General features: G+C 39.0%; 1 protein-coding gene across 1 annotated transcript in view; it reads right to left on the reverse strand.

Moving 5' to 3' along the window:
* Window positions 1-14,304: 14,304 nt before the first annotated feature.
* The window catches only part of LOC123611546 (inhibitor of carbonic anhydrase-like), a 56,650-nt gene continuing 48,192 nt past the window's right edge, over window positions 14,305-22,762 (reverse strand). The window contains exons 14-17 of the mRNA XM_045503593.1: window positions 17,542-17,606; window positions 16,850-17,034; window positions 15,324-15,510; window positions 14,305-14,494 (exon numbers count right to left, since the gene is read on the reverse strand). Of these exons, the coding sequence (XP_045359549.1) occupies window positions 14,460-14,494; window positions 15,324-15,510; window positions 16,850-17,034; window positions 17,542-17,606 (472 nt within the window). The 3' untranslated portion in view covers window positions 14,305-14,459. The remainder of the gene's footprint in view (window positions 14,495-15,323; window positions 15,511-16,849; window positions 17,035-17,541; window positions 17,607-22,762) is intronic.

The following is a 22,762-nucleotide window of genomic DNA, read 5'->3' on the forward strand; positions in this document are numbered from 1 at the left end:
CATATATGCCTTCTAATACGCTGAAGTCATTTCTTTCCATTCCTAGTTTGTTGAGTGCTTTTTTTTCATGAAAAATTGTTGTATTTTGTCAAATGCCTTTCTGCATCAATTTAGATGATCATGTGGGATTTTTCATTCTGTTAATGTGATGTATTACATTAATTGTTTTTCATACATAGAACCATCTTTGCATCCTAGAAATAAATCTCTCTTGGTCATGGTGTATAATCCTTTTAAAATGCTGCTGAATTCAGTTTGCTAGTGTTTTGTTGAGGGTTTCTGAATCAATGTTGATAGGGATATTTGTCTGTAGTTTTCTTTTCCTGCAGTGTCCTTGTCCGGATTTAGTATCATAAAATAAATATAGTATCATATAATAAGCCTCAGAGTAAGTTAGAAAGTGTTCCTTCTTTTTAAATTTTTTGGAAAAGTTTAAGAAGGATTGGTGTTGGTTCTTTAAATGTTTGGTAGAATTCACCAATCAAGCCATCATGTCCAGGGGTTTTTTATGTTGAGAGATTTTTGAATACTGACTAGATCTCCTTACCAAATAAAAGTCTATTCAGATGTTCTATTTCTTCATGATATAGTCTAGATAGGTTTTGTATTTATAGAAACTTATCCATCTCACCAAGGTTATCCAATTTGTTGATATGCTATTGTTCACAGTAATCTCATAATCCTTATTTCTCTAAAATCAGTAATGTCTTTGCTCTCATTTCAATTTTAGTTATTTGAGTCTTCTGTTTTGCCTAGTCAGTCAAGATAAAGTTTTGTCAATTTTGTTGATCTTTCCCAAGAACCAACTTACGGGTTCATTGATTTTCTCTAGTTTTTCTATCCTATTGCCTATTTCTTTCACTTCTACCTTAGTTTTTATTATTTCCTTTCTTTTACCAGGTGAGTTTACTTTGTTATTCTTTTTCTAGTTCCTTAGGTTGTGAAATTAGGCTGTTGATTTGAGATCTTTCATCTTTTTTAATGTGTTTATAGTATAAATTTCCCCTTAGGACTGCTTTTGCTGTGTCCCATGAGTTGTGTTATATTTTCATTTCATTCATATCTAAGTATTTTCCAATTTCACCTGTGATTTTTTTTCTTTGATCAATTGGTTGTTTAACAATGTATTGTTTAACTTCCACAAATTTGTGAATTTTCCAGTTTTCCTTTTGTTACTGGTTTCTTTTTTTTTTTTTTTTAAGTTTTGTTTATTTTGAGAGAGAGGGAGTGAGAGAGAGCAAGAGAGGGTGAGTATGAGTGGGGGAGAGGCAGAGAGACAGGGAGAGAGAGAGAATCCCAAGCAGGCTCCAGCATGGAACCTGACATGGGGCTTGATCCCACAAACTGTGAGATCATGACCTGAGCTGAAACCGAGAGTCAGAGGCTCAACTGACTGAACCACCCAGGCTCCTCTCCTTTTGTTATTGGTTTCTAACTTCATCTTATTGTGGTCAGAGAAGATATTTTGTATCATATCTGTCTTTAAAATCTGTTGAGACCTACTGTGTGGCTTAACATGGTCGGTCCTGGACAATGTCCTATGCACACTTGAGAAATTGTACTCTGTGTTATTGGGTAGAGTGTTCTGTAAATGTCTGTTTGGTTTAATGATTTAAGTCCTCTGTTTCCACACTTACCTTCTGTCTGGTTGTTCTGTCCATTAGTGAGAGTGTGGTATTGAATTCTCCAACTATCATTATAGAACTATCTATTTCTCCTTTCAAGTCTGTCAATTTTTACTTCATGTATTTTGATGGTCTGTTCTTAGGTGTGTAAATGTTTATTATTGTTATATATTCTGGCTGTATTGAACTTTTTATTAATATACAATGTCCTTTTTGCCTCTTGCAAACTTTTTTGACTTAAAATCTATTTTATCTGATATTATTATAGCCATCCCTGCTGTCTTTTGGAATATCTTTTTCCATCCTTTCAGTTTCAGTCTGATTGTGTCTTTGGATCAAAGTAAGTCTCTTATCCAGTGTATAGTGGGATACTGTGTTTTTTTCCACTCTGCTAATTTTTGTTTTTTGACTGCAAAGTTTAATCCAATTACATTGAAAGTAATTACTGTGATAAGGAGGGACTTGCTTCTGTCATCGTATTATTTGTTTTCTATATACCTTATAGCTTTTTTTGTCCCTCATTTCCTGCATTACTATCTTCTTTTGTGTGTAATTGATTTTTTTGGTAGTGAAACATTTCAATTCCCTTCTCATTTCCTTCTGGGTATATTCTATAGCTGTTATCCTTGTGGTTATCATGGAAATTACATTTAACATCCTAAAGTTTTAATACTCATTTGAATTTATATAATCTTCAATAACATACAAAACTCTGCTTTCTTACAGCTTTATTACCCAACCCTTTCAGTTGTTGAAGTCATAAAATTACATCTTTATACCTTGTGTGTCTAAAAACAAATAATTGGGGTTTTTTTTTTTTGTTTTTTTGTTTTTTTTTTAATTTTTTTTTAATGTTTATTTATTTTTGAGACAGAGAGAGACAGAGCATGAACAGGGGAGGGTCAGAGAGAGAGGGAGACACAGAATCCGAAGCAGGCTCCAGGCTCTGAGCTGTCAGCACAGAGCCCGACGCGGGGCTTGAACTCACGGACCGCGAGATCATGACCTGAGCTGAAGTCGGACCCTTAACCGACTGAGCCACCCAGGCGCCCCAATAATTGGTTTTTTAATGCATTACTTTCATATATTATATACATATAATGGTTTAATGATGTGGTCAAGTCCTCTATTTCCACATTTATCTTCTAATATGTATATGTGTGTGTATATTTATATATGTATAAAACAAAGTAGGAAGTTATAAAATACTAGCTTTTATAATTGTCCACTTATTTTCCTTTACTGTGATATTTATTTCTCCATAAGATTTCATATTATCTGGGAATGCAAGCTGGTGCAACCACTCTGGAAAACAGTATGGAGGTTCCTCAAAAAACTAAAAATAGAACTACCCTATGACCCAGCAATTGCACTACTAGGCCTTTATCCACAGGATACAGGTGTGCTGTTTCGAAGGGACACATGCACCCCCATGTTTATAGCAGCACTATCAACAATAGCCAAAGTATGGAAAGAGCCCAAATGTCCATAGATGGATGAATGGAAAAAGAAGATGTGGTATATATATACAATAGAGTATTACTCAGCAATCAAAAAGGGTGAAATCTTGCCATTTGCAACTACATGGATGGAACTGGAGGCTATTATGCTAAGTGAAATTAGTCAGTCAGAGAAAGACAAAAATCATATGACTTCACTCATATGAGGACTTTAAGAGACAAAACAGATGAACATAAGGGAAGGGAAACAAAAATAATATAAAAACAGGGAGGGGGAAAAACAGAAGAGACTCATAAATATGGAGAACAAACTGAGGGTTACTGGAGGGGTTGTAGGAGGGGGAATGGGTTAAATGGGTAAGGGCATTAAAGAATCTACTCCTGAAATCATTGTTTCACTATATGCTAATTTGGATGTAAATTTAAAAAAAATAAAAAAGATTTCATATTATCGTCTAGTGCCCTTTGATCTCAACCTGTGGGACTCCTTTTAGCATTTTTGTAGGTCTACTAGTAACAAACTTCACCAGGTTTTGTTTATCTGGGAAAGTCTTAATTTCTCCTTCATTTTTAAAGAACAGTTTTGCTTTGGATATAGGATTCTTGATTTGAAATATTTTTCTTTTAGCACTTTAAATATATCCACCCACTGCCTTCTAGCCTCCAAACTTTTTGAAGATGAATCTGCTAGCAATCTTACCAAAGATCCCTTGTATGTGACAAGGCACTTACCTCTTGCTGTGTTCAAGATTCTCTTTTTATCTTGGGCTTTTAACAGTTTGGTTATACTATGTCTTGGTATGGGTCCCTACTTGAACTTCTTGGATATTTATGTCTTTCATCAAATTTGGCCATTATTTCTTCAAATATTTTCTCTACTCATTTCTCCCTTTCTTCTGTGACTCCCACAATGCATATATTGTTCTGCATTTTGATGTCTTACAGCAGGTCCCTGAGGCTCTGTTCACTTTCTTCCATCTTTTTTTCTTTACCTGTTCCTCAAAATTGATAACTTCCATTGTCCTGTCTTTCAGTTCATGGATTCTTTCTTCTGCCTGTTCAAATATGCCTTTGAATCCCTTCTAGTGAATTTTTATTTCAGTTGTACTTTTTAGCTTCAGAATTTCTTTTTGTTTCTTTTTAAGTTTTCTGTCTTTTTATTGATATTTCCATTTTGTTTATATAGTTTTCTTGACTTGCTCCACATCTTTTAGTTCTTTGAACATTTTTAGGACAATTGTTTTAAAGTCTTTGTTTAGTAGATCCATTATCAGGTCCTTTACAAAGACAGTTTCTGTGGTTTATTTTTTTCCTTTGAACAGGCCATACTTTCCTGTTTCATGGTATGCCTTGTGATTTTTTGTTGAAAACTGGACATTTGAATCTATAATGTAGTAACTCTGGAAATCAAATTCTCCTTCTTCCCAGTGTCTGCAGTTTTTTTTCTGTTTTGCTTTTTATTTCTGTAGGCTATCTCTGTACCAAGGATGAGATTGAAGTGAAAACTTAAGGTCTTTTCAGGTCTTCTTTCCTCCTGCTTTCCCTCAGTTTGTGCAGTAACTTTCTAATTTCTCTAGAATATATCATCACTTTTGAATATCCTAGTCTTAAGTGTATGAGTCTGAAAATGGAGAAAGAGAGAAATATGAAAGGGGGAAAAAGGTGTTAGCTCATTAAATGCTTTGGAAGTTAACTTGAGGAGGGAAGTCTTGCAATAATGAGGGGAGGTGCAATAATGAAGGCCTCCCTCCTTTGTGTCTGCACCTTCATGTTTAGAAGCAGCAATCAGTGACCGTAACACAGATACCTAATATTTGCATGACAGAATCCTTATTGCCAACCCTGGATCCCACAGCTGTGTGCTGAAATATGTGCTCCTGAAATATGTGCAACGCTGCCTGATGTAGGGTGGGAAGAGGGGAATGAGTAGTCACTGCCAAGCTAAAAACTGAAATTAATGGCAATTTACCTTCCTTCCAAGAATTCTCTTAGATGTTGGAAGCCTTCAGTATCCTCCATAATTCCAAAGTAACTGCATCAAATACATATTACCAGTACAATAGTTATCTGGGTGGGGAGACAAATTCCTGGTGCTTCCTACTCTGCCATCTTCCCAAAATCATCCTCCTTACTTATTCTGGTGTTCAGATTATTGTAAATTTGGCCACTGGGTGGCCCTTCAAGTTTGCTCCTATGTATATTTCACAGGCTGCATTAATTAATTAATTAATTTATTTATTTATTTAACTTCAAGTTAGTTAACATACACATTGGTATTGGTTTCAGGAGTAGAACCCAGTGATTCATCAGTTGCATATTACACCCAGTGCTCATCCCAACAAGTGCCCTCCCTAATGCCCATCACCCTTTTAGCCCATCTCCCTACTCACCAGCAACCCACAGTTTGTTCTCTGTATTTAAGTTTCTTATGGTTTGCCTCCCTCTCTGTTTTTATCTTATTTTTCCTTCCCGTCCCCTATGTTCATCTGTTTTGTTTCTTAAATTCCACATATGAGTAAAATCATATGATATTTTTCTTTCTTTGACTTATTTCACTTAACATAATACACTCTAGTTCCATCCACGTTGTTGCAAATGACAAGATTTCATTCTTTTTGATTGCTGAGTGATATTCCATTGTGTGTGTGTGTGTGTGTGTGTGTGTGTGTGTGTGTGTGTATGTGTACACACCACATCTTTATTTTTTCATCAGTTGATGGACATTTGGGCTCTTTACATAATTTGGCTATTGTTGATAGCACTGCTTTAAGCCCAATTATTTTTTTAAGCATTTCACTTTCTGGCAGAATGAGACGTTCAGGCCTATTTTGTACTTTCCCTTCATCACCTCTGGAATCTCTGTTTCTGGAATTTAATTTCTCTAAGAAACTTTATCCTTTAGTAGAATATGGTATTTAGGAACCAAAATCTGGATGCTAGGTGTGATAACTGCTTTGGAAAGAAATTGATACTAGAATATTTCAACAGAGCTAGAATATACACACATACACATAGACACACACATTCATAACATACATCTACATTAGTTCATACTAATTCTTCAAATTCCAGTTGAACATCACAGCAAATCTCCTAGTTTTCTTTCTCCCCATATGTGCAGCTTCGTTCTCTGACGGTGAGAAACCTGAATCCCCATATTCTCAATTATTTTTAGGTCTTTGCTCACTTCCTCTGTACATAATCAGTCTCCTGACCTCCAGCTGCCTCTTTGCCCAAGTCTCTCAGGCTCCACTGCCCCTAGCCACCTCAAGAACAAGAAAGGTAGAGAGCAAATACATGTTTTTTAACTGAATAAAAGAGGGGGGTGGGGGAAAGGAAGGGAAGGGAAGAGAGAAAGGTAGCAAAAAGTAGAGTAAAAGGGAAACCTTTTTATCTGTCTCCACAGTCACCTGGTATGCTGTGAAGAACAGAGAGCAGGATGATGTACAGAATGAGGAATAACTGAGGAGAGATGGTCAGCATCATTCAATGTTAAAAAGCTCTGGTCTTATTTTCTCAACTCAGTCATTCTTCTACAATATACTGGGAAAGACAACAGCCTGTTTGTCCTCATTTCAAAATCTAGAGATATCCATTCTGCAAGCAAAAGAACCTCCTAAGAAAACCCTTTCCTTGTCAGTATAATGTTCAACCTAACCCAGCTGTACCCAACCTCTAGGCCAACAGGTGCAGAGGCCACTGACCCTGGAGCTGAGTAGACTCTGGAAACTGCTATGTGTAAAGGAACAAAAGTCACTGATCAAAGGTAGTCATGCAGTAGAAGCTGGTCTTCTCTGGCATGCCATTTGCAGAACACCTGGACAGGCTTGGCAAAGATGGGAACAAGGTTAGAGGTCAGGGCCAGGGGCATAGTTTAGAGCTCCATGGCAGAACTGCTTTCAGGCAAAATTGTGAAACAGGGAACACGTTACGGAAGCTGCTTCAGTCCCTACTCCAGAGGCCCTTCTGACAATTGACTTCTCCCTGACCACAAACTGGGATTATAGAGAGGGGAAAGAAAGGTTGTGGAATTCAGAGAGCATGGTATAAAGTGGGCCAGGATACTAGAATGTCAAGAAATCTGGATTTTAAAATAAGGGAAGGATCCTTATTATTTAAAGGATCCTTATTATTTAAAGGATCCTTATTATTTAAAATAAGGGAAGGATCCTTATTATTTAAAATAAGGGAAGGATCCTAGGTATAGGAATTTGTTCCCAGAAGTAGAGTTTATTCCCAGATTTGTATTTGGAAATCATCTGCCCAGTGCAAAGCAGGAATGTAGTGTTAATAAAAGTAGCATTAGATCATGATAGAAATAAACATGAGAAATGTTCACAAATGCAAATATTAGGACAAGAGAAGGACATGGCCCTGGTTCTTCCTGATGGACAGCACCACTAAAGCTAGTGTGGTTTTGTCATTTACTTCTTTACATTCACTTCTATAGAGTAAGACTTTCAGTTATTCAGTGAATTAGTCAAGTTACTTAACTCTTGGTACCTCAGTTTCCCATCTAGAAAATGGGAATAATAATGCCTACTTCCTGGGCTTGTTATGAGAACTAAATTAACAATTAAAGTAAATCACCTAGAACAATAGCCAGCACATTATTCTCCTTCTTATTTTTATTTGTGTCATGACCAATATCTTTCCCCTTTAAGTTCTGTGTATGCAGCACTGTAAGCCCAGCCCCTCAGGTCACATTGCATCAGGGAATCCTACAAGTGTGCTGACCACTAGGTGCTAGACAACGTATCATAGACAATACACCACACAGAGCCTGGCAGCATTATTTTGTCTGTATATCAGTTATCTGTGCACTCCTTTTATTTACCTGTCCATTCTTGAGGGCAGGTACTGAGTATTATCATGTGCAGTCTGTGGAATAAAATGAGTATGAAACTGGAGTCAGAGATTCCTGGGTTTAAATCATAGGCCACTTAGAGAAGCTACATGATGTTAGACAAAGCTACATGATGTTAGACAAGTTACTTGTCTATTCCTATACTGTTTTCTCATTAGTAATAAGAATATGAATACCTATCTTCTAGGCTCATTTTGAATATTACTCAGAGTGCTATTAAAGTGTTGGCCCTGCCAGTACATGGCAATGACTATCATTTTTACAAAACACCTAGTACGGACTAAGTGCTAACAGCATGTTCAGCGACTCAGTGAAGTCACCCTACATAATTTCTCAAGAGCTTTGTCTATTGCTGATGGGCCCTCCAGCAGAACATACCCTGTGAGACCATTTAGTACAATGACCTCATTTTACAGAGAGAAAAACTGAGGCCCAGCCAGAGGACATAACTTGGTAGAGTGCCCAGCAGGGCAGGCAAAGCTAGAACCTACTTTGGACTCAACATCCTGAGCTAGTCTCATCATCCTGTAACTCACTGTTCTGGAGTGTCCCTCATATTTTCTAACAAGGTTATTTAGCGATTTCATTTCCCATTGCTCTTTCACCAAGAGAAGCCAAGTCCTGAGATCTTCAGGTGGGCCCATGAAAAGTGGCTGTTAAAGCTGAGCATAGTCTAGTACTCCTGGGGCAAAACAAACAGATCACTGATCCCTCTACTATTCCACAGCGAATGCCACTGTTTGATGTCCCTGCTCTCCATAGAAAAAGAAGAGTAAAGTCCACCTGGTTTCTCAGCTGTTCCAAAATAAACCTCTGGCCCATACAGGTCTATAGACAATTGGTGTCACCTGTTGGTTTCTACAATTGAATGGTTTTACCCTTTTAGTTCTAAATGTTCTCACAGATAGGCCTTTTACATAAATATGTACAACTTGCCAATATGTGCAATTTAGTAAGACTTATTAGCCTCGCGGGGTAGCATCTGCCTGAAAACAGGTTAACTAGCCTCTATCTTCACCCCCAGAGGAAAGTGGCATGAGGTCACAGAAAAATCACTGGACTGGACCTATGGAATACACAAAAATTGTACACCAAGTAGTGTGTGTGTGTGTTGTGTGTGTGTGTGTGTGTGTGTGTGTGTGTGTGTGTTACTGGGGTGAAAGTACCAGGACTTTATTAAATCTGAAAGAGGCCCGGGGCACCTGGGTGGCTCAGTCGGTTAAACGTCCGACTTTGGCTCAGGTCATAATCTCACGATTCATAAGTTTAAGCCCCGCATCTGGCTCTGTACTGAGAGCTCAGAGCCTGGATCCCGCTTTGGATTCTGTATCTCCCTCTCTCTCTGTTCCTCCCCCACTTGCACTCAATCTCACTGTCTCTCTGTGTCAAAAATAAATAAAGAATAAAAAAAGTTTTTTTAAATCTGAAAGTGGTCCATTGGTAGCCCAAATATGTTGAAATGTAAAACATTAATTATCTGTCTTCGTTTCAAGTTCTTAAAATTCGAAGAAAATAGGGGCAGGATACTTGACAGCTCTTCCCCAGTGCCAGCGAAAGGTCTCTGTTGGACCATGGTCTTTGGGCTCTTGCCTCAAGGTTGTGCCATTAAAGACTGCAAGGTTGGCTCTCCAGTAGGGAAAAGTGGCGGTAGAAATTCAAGCCTCTCAGAGCCAATAGTCCCTGAGGCTTTGGGCAAGAAAACCTGAGGACTTTGTAGCAGGTAAAACTCTAGGAATCTTCCTGGAAGCCCAACATAAAGGATGAGCATGCAGGTGGCTTCCTGGGGGCAGTCTGCAGGGAGATGACCTAGGACTAGATGTGAAAATACCTTTACCAAGTAGGACCCAAAGGATCCAGAGCAATCTGGAACTAGAAGTAGAATCAAAATTGTACAGAAAAGGGACAAAACGGATGAAGGAACAAGAAGATCTAGATCAAAGTAGACAAGAATAAAACCGAAAAGCCCCTAGAAAGCAAGCTACTATGTTTTTAAATAATGCACAAAATGGCAGAAGAGGGAGCTCTGTGAAGAAAGAAATGCTTTGCCAAAAATAGTCTTATTTTAAAAGTTCAGTTCATGGGGGAGGGGGAGGAAAAAAAAAAGAGGTTAGAGTGGAAGAGAGCCAAAGCATAAGAGACTCTTAAAAACTGAGAACAAGCTGAGGGTTGATGGGGGGTGGGAGGGAGGGGAGGGTGGGTGATGGGTATCGAGGAGGGCACCTTTTGGGATGAGCACTGGGTGTTGTATGGAAACCAATTTAACAATAAACTTCATATATTGAAAAAAAAAGTTCAGGGAAGCAAATCTCACCTAAAATTGAACAACAGAAAGTACCATGGTCAAATATCATATAAAGTTATTATAAGAAAAAATTGTATGTCCACGGACAATGAAAGCATACCAGAAAGATGTGCCCACAAAACACCTAGAGTCTGTAATCTACATAAAAGTATGAAGAGAGCCAGAAACAATAAAGATATGGATAAATATTAAATATTTTGTCATTTAAAATTTTCATTAAAAGATAACTGATGCTTGATATGATAAAAATTATTGTCAAGTTTCTAATGTATATAGAAGTAAAACATGATAATAAGAGCACACAGATAAAAGAGGGAAATCAGTGGGGTAGTGCAGTAAGCTTATGCTGGCTCACAAAAACTGATTGTGTATATCTCTTCTAAACTCTGAATTCATTGACATCACTTCGGTAGCTTGAAATCATCTGCGGCAAAAGTATTTGCTCCATGGAATTGGCAAAAGATGCAGATCAGGGCCCTTTTTTTACCTTTAAGATCTGGTTATTAAAAGTTTATCCACAGGGGCGCCTGGGTGGCGCAGTCGGTTAAGCGTCCGACTTCAGCCAGGTCACGATCTCGCGGCCCGTGAGTTCGAGCCCCGCGTCGGGCTCTGGGCTGATGGCTCAGAGCCTGGAGCCTGTTTCCGATTCTGTGTCTCCCTCTCTCTCTGCCCCTCCCCCGTTCATGCTCTGTCTCTCTCTGTCCCAAAAATAAATAAACGTTGAAAAAAAAATTAAAAAAAAAATAAAAGTTTATCCACATATCACTGGGGAAAGTGGAACTGTAATATTACAGGATCTTATACACAAAGTCATATAACATTACTTCTATTTTTTATTGAAGTATAACTAACATACAGTGTTATATTAGTTTCAGGTGTACAATATAATGATTCAACAATTCTATATATCATTATAGAGTGCTCATCAGGATAAGTGTATTCTTAATCCCCTTTATCTATTTCACCCCTTCCCCCACCAACCTCCCCTCTGGCAACCATCAGTTTGTTTACTGTATTTAAGAGTCTGTTTTTTTGTTTGTCTCTTTTTGTTTGTTTATTTGTTTTGTTTCTTAAATTCTACATATGAGTTAAATCATACGGTGTTTGTCTTACTCTGATTTATTTCACTTGTACCTCTAGGTCCATCAATGTTGCAAATGGCAAAATCTCATTCTTTTTTATGGCTGAGTAATATTCAATATACACATACACACACCACACTTTCTTTATCCATTCATCTATTAACACTTGAGTTGCTTCCATACTTTGACTATTGCAAATAATGCTTTATTAAACATAGGGGTGCAAGTATCTTTTCAAATTAGTGTTTTCATTTTCTTTGGGTAAATACCTGGTAGAAGAATTACTAGATCATATGGTAATTCTATTTTTAATTTTTTGAGGAACCTCCATACTCTTTTCCACAGTGACGGCAACAATTTGCATTCCCACCAACAGTGCATGAGTGTTCCCTTTTCTCCACATCCTTGCTAACACTTCTTATTTCTTGTCTTTTTAATTTAGCCATTCTGACAGGTGTAACGTGATATCTCACTGTGATCGCTGTGATTTTGATTTGAATTTCCTTGATGATTAGTGATGCTGAGCATCTTTTCATGTGTCTGTTGGCCATCTGTATGTTCTTTTGAAAGATGTCTTCTGCCCATTTTTAATTGGATTATGTCTTTTTGGTGTTGGATTATTTCGTTTTATTGATGGTTTCCTTCGCTGTGCAAAAGTCTTTTTATTTTGGTATATTCTCAATAGTTTAATTTTTCTTTTGTTTCCCTTGCCTGAGGGGACATATCTAGAAAAATGTTTCTACAGCCAATGTCAAAGAAATTACTGCCTATGTTTTCTTACAGGAGTTTTTTGATTTCAGGTCTCACATTTAAGTACTTAATCTATTTTGAATTTATCATTATGTATGGTGTAAGAAAGTGGTCCAGTTTTATTGTTTTGCATGTAGTTGTCTAGTTTTCCCTGCACCATTTGTTAAAGAGGCTGTCTTTTCCACATTATATGTTCTTGCCTCTTTCATTGTAGATTAATTGACCATGTAATCATGGGTTTAGTTCTCAGCTCTTTATTATGTTCTATTGATCTGTGTCTGTTTTTGTGCCAGTACCATACTGTTTTGATTATTACAGCTTTGTGGTGTATCTTGAAATCTGGGATTGTGATACCTCCAGCTTTATTCTTCTTTCTCAAGATTGTTTTGGCTATTTGGGGCCTTTTGTGGTTCCAGACAAATTTTAGTATTATATGTTCTAGTTCTGTGAAAAATATTGTTGGTATTTTGATAGCGATTTCATTAATCTATAGATTGCTTTGGGTAGTGTGGACATTTTAACAATATTTGTTCTTCCAATCCAGGAGCATAGAATATCTTTCCATTTGTGTCATCTTCAAGTTTTTCAACAATGTTTTATAGTTTTCAGAGTATTGTCTTTTACCTCCTTAGTTAAATTTATTCCTAGGTATTTTATTATTTTGGGCGCAATTATAAATACAATTGTTTTCTTAATTTCTCTTTCTACTTTATTATTGTATACAAATGTAACAGATTTCTCTATATTAATTTTGTATCCTGGTATAACATTATCTGACACTAGTATTAAAACAAAGATAAGTATTGCAAACTTTGGAGAAGACATTAAAAAATAAAAGAATAGGTAAAAGCCAGTAGAGAAGATAAAATGGAATACTAAAAAACAATCCAACAGAAGGCAGAAAAGAGGAAGTAAGAAACAAAGAACAGATGAGACAGATAGAAAACAAATATTAATAACTACATTATATATAAATGAACTAAATACATCCTTTAAAAGGATAAAGATTATTGCACTGAATGAAAAAAGAAAGACCCAACCCTATGCTCTTTATAAGAAACCCCCCTTAATATAAACAGATGGATTAAGGTAAAAGAATGGCAAACAATATGACCAAGCACACACTAGTCATAAGAAAGGTGAAGTGGGCATATTAATATCCAATAAAGTAGACTTAAGACAAGAAGTATTACCAGGGACATAGGAACATTTCATAATGATAAAGCAGCCAATTCATCAAGAAAGCCTAACATCCTAAATGTGTGTGACCTAACAGAACAAAATATATAAAGCAAAATCTGACTGAACTGGAAAGAGAAATGAGCAGATCCATACTTACAGCTAGAGATTTCAATCCTCTTCTCTCGGTGATTAATGAAAAAGTAGATAGAAAATGAGTTAAGACAGAAGATTTGAACAATAACATTAACCAACCTAACCTAATTGCTGTTTATAGAACTACACTATATATTACAGATCTACACACGATAGAATTACACCCCAAAATACAGAATACATATTTTTTTCAAGTGTACATGGAAGGATGGCAAGTCCTGTACTGGTTACTCTTTCACAGGCAGAAGCACAAGTCCACACTCATAAAACTAACATTTAACAATGTATAACTTAGGCTCCCATTCAACTTTTACTGAGGCACTATCATAAGCTGCAATTATGGTAACACTAGGTATGACAAAATCTCTGATAAGAAACTAACTTAAAAGAAATGAGTATAAATCCCACTTTAAGGAAGTTGACTATAAAAGGGTAGTAAGATTAGATTTTTTTGCAGTAATTTTAATGTTTTCCAATTAATCTGAGTCAGGATTTTGATTCCACTTAACATTGTGAATTTTAAATGTTCAAATATGTTTTTAAAATACACAAACTCGTTCCTTAGCCTTTGTTTTTATTATGTAAGTCCTTGATACAGCACACACTGATGCTTTTTTTTTTTTTTTTTTTTTTTGGGGCACACTTGTAATCACCACTCAGACTCCCTTCAGACATATTTATTGCTTATATTCTATTTAAGTGACTTGACTCTTGGGTAAAATAAAGAATGGGGAGGGAAGATGAGCTAGTCTTATACAGTTCTTTACAAAGGTACAATTTAATAGATATTAGATTCAGAAGCATAACTCTAGTATAAAGACATAGTTTTCTCCCCTCAAAAGAAATCTGAGAACATTTAATGAAGTTTTCTGAGAAGACACAATAATTTTCATTCATTTTAATTTTTTTATCAGTTCCAGCACATAATTACAAAATAACTGAGGTTAACACAGGCCCAGATGCAGACAAGTGAGAATGTGGCCCCACCATATCTCAGGCACTGAGAATCCCCATATGGTTGTCCACTTTGATCAGTGTTTAATGTACGTGGAATGTACAGGCATCCAGAAGTTCTGTGAAGCAAAACATAAGAGAAAGAACTTCAGGTACTGCCTATGCTTGCTAAACACAATTCTGTTCCTCTTTTCTAAAAGTAAATGCTAGGTAATAACAATTTTTTTAAAAATCTCTGTCTATCTCCTGATGTCAGTGCTATACTTAAATACCAACATTTTCCTTTCCTCCTGCTCTCATCATCTCCAACACATAATATAATTCAACAAAAATTCAGGCACACCCCCAGCAATTTGATTATCCCAGCTCTAATTTTATTTCTCCAACTGAATCCTTTTTGAGGCAGCTATGCCATTCTAAAATACATACACATATATAAAAACATATATATGCATGTATAAACTATGCCATTTTAATATATATTTATTTATATATTTAAATATAAATATACATATATATAAAATATACATATAAAGGCATATTATAGTGCTAAGTTCATTTTGTTTCTATTAATATTATTTATACATTTGACTTAAAATCTTTGAAAATTGATCCTCTATGAGTCATGCTGTGAGTCATCTCCCAACCTTCTCCCTATACTGAAGTGCTCACACATGTGTACCTTTTCATTTTGTTAGCAAAAAAAAAATGGAAATGCACAAGTAAACAAGTCCAATTTCCAAATGATCTCAAGTTCTATTGTACTCTCTGTCTCCTTCAAATGATTTGGTCTTTTCTCAGGTAGTCTTATACTGTTGTCTAATTGAGTTGCTTCACTGGTAAGTCTGAATCCTCCTGCAGGGCCAGGAGCAAGCCCTCTCCATCTTTATGTTCCTATCAGTACAGGCCCAGGGCTTGGCTTACGATGGTCCTTAATACTCTACTCACCAGAGTGTAAACATGGTTTCATGTTAGCAATGGCCATAAGATACTCTGGTCCTAAGTATTTTCTGTAAGTTGTTTCATCCTGAAGGTTAGCCAAACATGCAGTGTCATCACTGAAAAGCAGATCCTTGTTTGAGGATTCAAACATCTGGAACATCCTGTATTCAAACCCATTTCTTCCAAAGAGCTCCTGAGTCAGACAGACAGACAGACAGACAGGCAGAGAGTGAGCAGCAGCACCAGGGAGCACAAGGTTGTGTATTCTGCCTCAGAAGATCTAAGTCTGCTGGGCTGCTTAGCTCCAGCACCTGGAACCCTGGGGCACAGCAACAGTTTGGGAGGCACCATTAATGGCAAAGAGCATGGCCTCTGGGTTCAGATCCTGGGCCTAGCTTTTGTTTGTCATGTGACTGTAGGAAAATTCTTTACTAAGCTCAGTAAACCTTGTTTACTCATTTGTAAACAAAGATAATAACCCTAAATAGTAAGATGATGTATGTAAATTAACTGCTAAATAGGAAAAGCTTCAAGTTGGCCACTATATCACAGTTCCACCAATCACTGCTGGATATTTTCAACTTTCTGGGTCACACTTGCCTGTCTTCCTGCTGCCCGAAGCCCTTGCTGTCTTGCCTCTGCTATTCCCTAGATCTGCCCCAGGCACCTGAACATTTCCATCTCTTCCTGCCCCTCCTCTCCTTTCTTTCGTTCAGCCCCCCTGTAGCCATGGGGGCAGCTTGCCCTTTGGGAGATGCACCCCTTCAAAAGTCCATGACCGAGAGCCTTTTGTTTTGCCAGTTCTCCCTGGGTCATAATCCTTTAACTGGGATGTGTGGGCAGCATATGCGAAGACATGGAATGTTCATCTGGGGCTCTTCCAGGAATGGGGTGTGTGAGTGCAAAAGGCAGATGAAGCTTTGGGTTTTCCTTAAGATCATTTGATTTAGGCATCCTGCTACTCCATAGCCCTTGTTGGCTGCCTGTAGAGGTCATGAGTTGTTTGAATGTTAGCTCTGGAACTTTCATGAAGCCTGAAACAGTGCTTGGCCTGCCCAGGTTCATTAATGCATTGGGACCCACCCTAGGTCAGGTAGAACAGCCTCCATTCTGCTCTTCCCACAAATACCTCACCCTTGTGTTAAGGCCTCTGAGCCAACACCCTTATTTCTGTGACAGAAGAAGAAAGAGACAGCTCTCATGGAGGAACTGAACAAGTCCAGGAGGTACCAGGAGTCTGCTCAGAGAAGCAAGTGAGTCTCAGGGAGATACTTCAGATATTCACATGTCCAAGGCTTTTTCAGTCCACTTTGATACCCTAGACAGCCCCAGAGCACAAAGTGAACATGGCCACCATCTAGCTTTCTGCTTTCATCAGAGGCAGGGTTGCAAGAATCTAGTTCCACATCCCAGGGATAAAGTCCCAGGGAGAAAGGGTATGAGACTGGGCTGGGTGTGCCTATCAGCTCTGCAACTGACCTGAGCACTCAGTTGGGAGGACTGTGTGGACAGGACCTCCTGTGTGGCCATACCTGTTGGTTGAAGAGAATTCTGCTTACAAAATCTGCCTTATCTTTCCTTGAGACCACAGCATGATTTGGGACTCTGGCCAGGTGGCAGCTCTGAGCTTCAGTCACAGGTTTCCTGGTACCATCGAGGCACAGCAGCTCAAAGTCTTCATGCTTCAGATCCTTAGCCCATGCTTCAGTGTTCTTTCCTAGGGGGAAGGAAGGTGGGTCAGCCACAGCAGACAGCTTTGGTCAAGGTGGCCTCACCGGGGGGATATGACCAACCACCAATGTCTGGGAGAATCATAGAGACATGGAAGAATGAAATAATAAGGCTTTAAAAATAAAATAGAAAAGAAAATTCATTTTCGGTCCTGTTAAAGGCAAAGATTTCTTAAACATCCCCCAAAAAAGCACTAGCCAAAAAGGAGAAGATTGGTTGAACTATATTAAAAATTAAATTTTAACTATATTAAAAATGTAAATGTTAATCAAAAGACATCATTAAGAAAGTGAAAAGTCTTTCAGAGAGGGACAAGATATTTTCAATCCATATAGCTGATAAAAACTTGTATCCAGAATATTTAAGGATTGCCTATATATTAAGGGAGCTAGACACGCTTTAATAAACTTTCCTGGTTACCTGACTGGGGAGTGACTTCCCATAAGAGACTCAGATTTTTTCCAAGGGAGGAAAGGACAGTACAGACACATACCATCAGTGTTCTGAAAGACCGTGTGATCCTTCACAAAGGCCACGTCTCCCTTCTCAACCAGACACCTGCACAGCAAGGGTCCAGTTAGTGAGGAGGATCAATAGGAGTGAGAGGGAGAGACAACCAGAGGGAACCACCTAGGGGTTCACACCCCCTCCACCAGAGCCACCAGGCACACCTAACACTGACCACATCCACACACACAACTGTAACACCCAACTGTCCCTGGGAATTAGAGGGGAAATGTAATAGAAAAAGAAATCTGCCTGGGGTGCCTGGGTGGCTCAGTTGCATCCGACTTTGGCTCAGGTTATGATCTCATGGTTCGTGGGTTCAAGTCCCACGATGGGCTCTGTGCTGATAGCTCAGAGCCTGGAGTCTGCTTCAAATTCTGTGTCTCCCTCTCTCTCTGCCCCTCCCATGCTCATGCTCTGTCTACATCTCTCTCTCAAAAATAAACAAACATTGAAAAAGAAATCTGCTCATTTTGTTTCTATTGTAGATAATAACCCTTGTTTGGTTCCTTATTTGAAATACTGATTGGTTTCTCCAGAGAAGATGCTTGTGTTCTCCTATTAACAGGGATATTCAAGAACGGCTCTTTGGTTGGATCAGAACTCACATCAGAGGGGCGCCTGGGTGGCTCAGTTGGTTAAGCGTCTGACTTCAGCTCAGGTCATGGTCTCACGGTCCATGAGTTTGAACTCTGCGTCGGGTTCTGTGCTGACAGCTCAGAGCCTGGAGCCTGCTTTGGATTCTGTGTCTCCCCCTCTCTCTCTGCCCCTCCCCCACTCATGCTCTGTCTGTCTCTCAAAAATGAATAAATGTTAAAAAAAAATTTTAAAAACTCACATTAGAGATTAAAGTCAGCATGGAAGACATGATTTTGAAGGAGTCTTTTCACATTCAGATGTCTAGTCAGCTTTAATAAAAGTTAATGTGCACCACTTAGATATGTTTTCATGATTAATCCCCTGAAAAATGTTTCTCTGTGTTTAAGGTCCATTTTTTATGAGAAATGTTGAACATACTAAAAATCAGTTCTATGACATCCAGTCAGTTGGCAATTGATACTAATGATTCATTATCAGGAGCACCTCTCCAGTTTTCTCTAACTTCAGGTCCCTCTATACTTAGCTAGGATCAGTTACTCCCATTCAATTTTCCTAAGTCTTGCCCTATTTCTTTCCTCCACCCACTCTCCATATAGTCCCAGTCCTGAATAAGCACGATCATCTGCCTCAGGTGTGTCTGTACCTCAGCAGGGAGGCAGACCAGAGACCCTCCCGATCATTAACTTCTCTGGGGCATTCCTGTGTTCCTTGCTCTACTCTAGATCTGTGATTCTCAAAGTGTGAGCTGGGATCAGCAGTATAGGTACCAGCTGTGAATCTTTTAGAAATGTGAATTCTTGGGCCCCACCCCAGACCTACTAGATTAGAAACATCTGGGGGTGGGGCCCAGCAATCTGTGTTTTAACAATCTCCCCAGGAGATTCTGTGCTGTAGTGGTGAGAACCACTATTTCAGATAGCCACCTCCCCATTCTATAGAGCAGTGACTAAAATGTTTTCCAAATTTCCACATACTTCTATCTCTCCATATTCCCTCTCCCCAATACTCACTCTGACATGTCCTCCTGCTTCCCAGAGAAAGCACAGATAACATCACATGGGCTTTCTTCCAGCCAAATCTGTTAGTCCAAGTCTCCAGTGCTCTTCTCCTGCCCATCAGGCACAGAGAAGAAACAAAGGTCTCCCTCCCAGCAGGTGTCCTCCCCAGGTGCCTTGCATCCCATTCCTGCCCATACTCTCAGGCACTTTCTCATAGTTTTCCTCTTTCTCTTATGCAATTGGAGTCTTTCCCTGTTCCCTGGGCTCTTTTTGTCAGCATTTATACTTTTCTTTTTTAAAAAACAATAATCCCTGTTTTGATCCCACATTGCCCTCAGCAATGGGCCTCCCTCCCGGACTCATCTAAACACCTACAAGTAATCATTGCACTTACAATCAGCATCTCTTCTCACCACCTTCACTGACCCCTGCTGGTCAGTTTATGGGATTGACTCACTATTGAATCTGCTCCCACCAGATCCAGGGGCCAGTTCACTATACTCATTTTATCTGGTCTCTCAAGTTCATCCTTTCCCCAGTTTGAAATGTTATCTCTGTTATAGACCAGATATAATGTGTCCACGTATAAGTGTTGGAAGTCTATTCTCTACCACTGATTTGTCATTCTTGCACATAAACAACTCTGTACTGATCATAATATTGCAGTATTATATAGTATTACAACATAATTTTTGTATCTAGGAAAACAAAATTCCCTTTATATAATTTTATTTAAAAATTATTGACTTTTGTTTGTCTACCAAGCTTTAATATTTTGAGAACTGACTCCTTCCCCCATCTCCCCCAATCGACCTGGTCACGGTGGAAGCAGCTAAAACTTTACAATGCAACATCACTGCATGAGTTGTGTGAACTCAAACTTTCACTGGAACTGGGCTGACAATCCCATTTCTTGAGAATTGGGACGAACATATTATAGTCTGTGCTTTACTGCTTCTGTAATAATGTTAATCACAGACATTTCCTTCCATGTAGACTGAAAAATAGAGAAAACCATCCTGCAGGGAAAGACAAAATGAGGCAGATGTGGAGGGGACGGGGGGAAGGGAGAGGGAGAGAGAGAGAAGCAGGGTATGTTCCCTTATGCTAAAAATTAATTCACTGTTTATCTAGAATTCTAATTTGGCTGGACATGCTAAATTTTATCTGGCAACTCTTGCTTTATAGTATCTTGGCTGTCTCCTGAGGCTCAAATCTTAGTCCTTACAAGGTGGAAGCTCCTTGGGTTTTTTCACTTGCAACCAAAGGAGTCTTTATTCATTACATTAAAGAAAACAAATTAAACAAGTAGATAAAATATATAGTATTCTATAGAGTGAAAAGTGCTTTAAAAAAAACCATAAAGCAAGAAAGGGGGATGTGAAATATTGGTAAGGGCATATGTGTGTGTATGTGAAATTACAGTGGCCAGGAAAGACTCCCTGATAAATCCTAAAGAAAATGAGGCAACTAGCTATGATATTAGGAGGAAGAATACTCTAAGTGGGAATAAGAGCAAGTACAAAGACACTGAGGCAGGAGTGTGCCTGATGTCTTCAGGGAATAGCTAGGATGCCAAGATGGCTGAAGTAGATACAGCAAGGGGAAAGATGTAGGAGATGAGGTCACAAAGGGCCTTCCCAGGTCATAAAGAGGCCTTATAGGTCAAAGAAGGACCCTAAATTTTACTTTGAGTGATACGGGAAATTACTGGAAGGTTTTAAGCAGAGAAGTGTGATACTCTGATTTATATTCTAACAGAATCACTCTTGCTGATATGTTGGGAATAGACTGGATGTAGGAGGGAGAAGAGGATAGAGCAGATGCCTCCTAACCCTTTAAGAATGTATGATAACAATCTGGAGAGAGATGATGGTGGTTTGGATCAAGGTGATATCAGTGGAGATGGGTGATGAGGTCAATTCTGGTTACCCTTTGCAGGTAGAGTCAACATGATTTGATGAAGGACCAGATATGGAGTCTGAGAGAAAGAAAGTAGACATAGATAGCAGACACTAAGGTTCTGACTTTTTTCCAAAAGGAAAAATGGAGTTGCCTGTAACTGATGTGGGTAAGACTGCTGGAGGTACAGGTTTGGGTGGGAGTATGTGAAATTTTAGAAGCTCAGTTTGGGACATTTAAATTTGAGACAGTGATTAGAAATCCAAGTGGAGATGCCCACTAGGCAGTCTGGAGTTTCATCTGGAGTTCTGAAGAGAACAGGAACATAAGTTTGGGAATTGTCAGCATGTAGATGGATCGAGAGTAGATAAAACCACCAAAGGTGTGAGCATGAAGAGAGAAGTCCAAAGACAGAGCCCTGGGGTACACCAACATATTGAGGATGGGGAAGTGAGGCGGAACCAACAAAGAGACAGGTGCAATAGCAGGAGAGGGAGGAGGGAATCCAAAGAGTGTGGTGTCCTGGAGCCAAGGAGGAAAATGCATCCATTGGGAGGAAGTGATGGGTGGTACCAATGACACTGGTCTGGTAGATGAAGCAATGGAAGGACTGAAAACTGGTCCTTCATTTGGGGATGAGAACAAGTTGTGTTTCAAGACACAGCTCTGACAATTCCAGTCCTCTGTAATATTATATTAGTGCCAAGGAGACCATCAACCCTAATACCAATGCACTTTCTGATGTAAAAACAAAAACAAAAACTACGTTAGCCTAGGTTTCATGTTCAGTATATAGTGTTGTAGTGGATCTGTGAAAATATGTAATTTATGTATGGCTTATGAAAGAGAACATTTTAGAGATGGTAGGACAAAGTCATCTGGCAGTGTGACAAATAAAGGGGCCCTTCCTAGAGGCTCACACATTCTCCACACAACCCTGATTCATACAACATGCCTACTGCCTCAAAGTGTCCCGTACTGCTCAGCACACTTAGAATTAAATCTACCTCCCTGATCAGGTTGATAGGGCACAGAGACATATTCAATGCCGCAGCTCCAGCTCTGCACACCCCTGATCCCCTCTCACCCATGCACCACCCCCCCTCCCCATCATGGCCTTTTCTGGCCTCAAACACGGCACAATTTGTCCTGCCCCATGCCTGTATCCTTGCTGTTCCTTCTTCCTTAATACTCTTCCTCCAGATTTTCTGAGGTCTGACTCCCTGTCAATATTAAAAACTTTTTTTAATGTTTATTTTTGAGGCAAGAGAGAGAATGTGAGCAGGGGAGGGGCAGAGAGAGAGGGAGACAGAATCTGAGACAGGCTCCAGGCCTTGAGCTGTCAGCACAGAGCCTGAGGCCGGGCTCGAATGCATGTACCATGAGATCATGACCTGAGCTGAAGTTGGACGCCCAACCCACTGAGCCACCCTGGTGCCCTTCCCTGTCAATATTTAATCCTCAATTCATACAGTCCCTTCCACTTGCTGTTATCAAAACTGTCCACTATCCAAGTCACTACCACACTACCCCCTTCTGTTCCTTTGTAGCTCCTACCTCAGTCAGGAAGTGATTGGCCCTTCATTTATATTTATTGTCCTACTCTCCTCATGAGAGGAGACAGGGAGCAGGACCTACATGTGTCTTGTTGCTGCTCTAACCCCTCTACCTAGACCAGTGCCTGCCACATACTAGGTGCTCAATAAC

This window comes from Leopardus geoffroyi, chromosome C2 (genome assembly GCF_018350155.1).
Source record: "Leopardus geoffroyi isolate Oge1 chromosome C2, O.geoffroyi_Oge1_pat1.0, whole genome shotgun sequence".
Taxonomy (NCBI): domain Eukaryota; kingdom Metazoa; phylum Chordata; class Mammalia; order Carnivora; family Felidae; genus Leopardus; species Leopardus geoffroyi.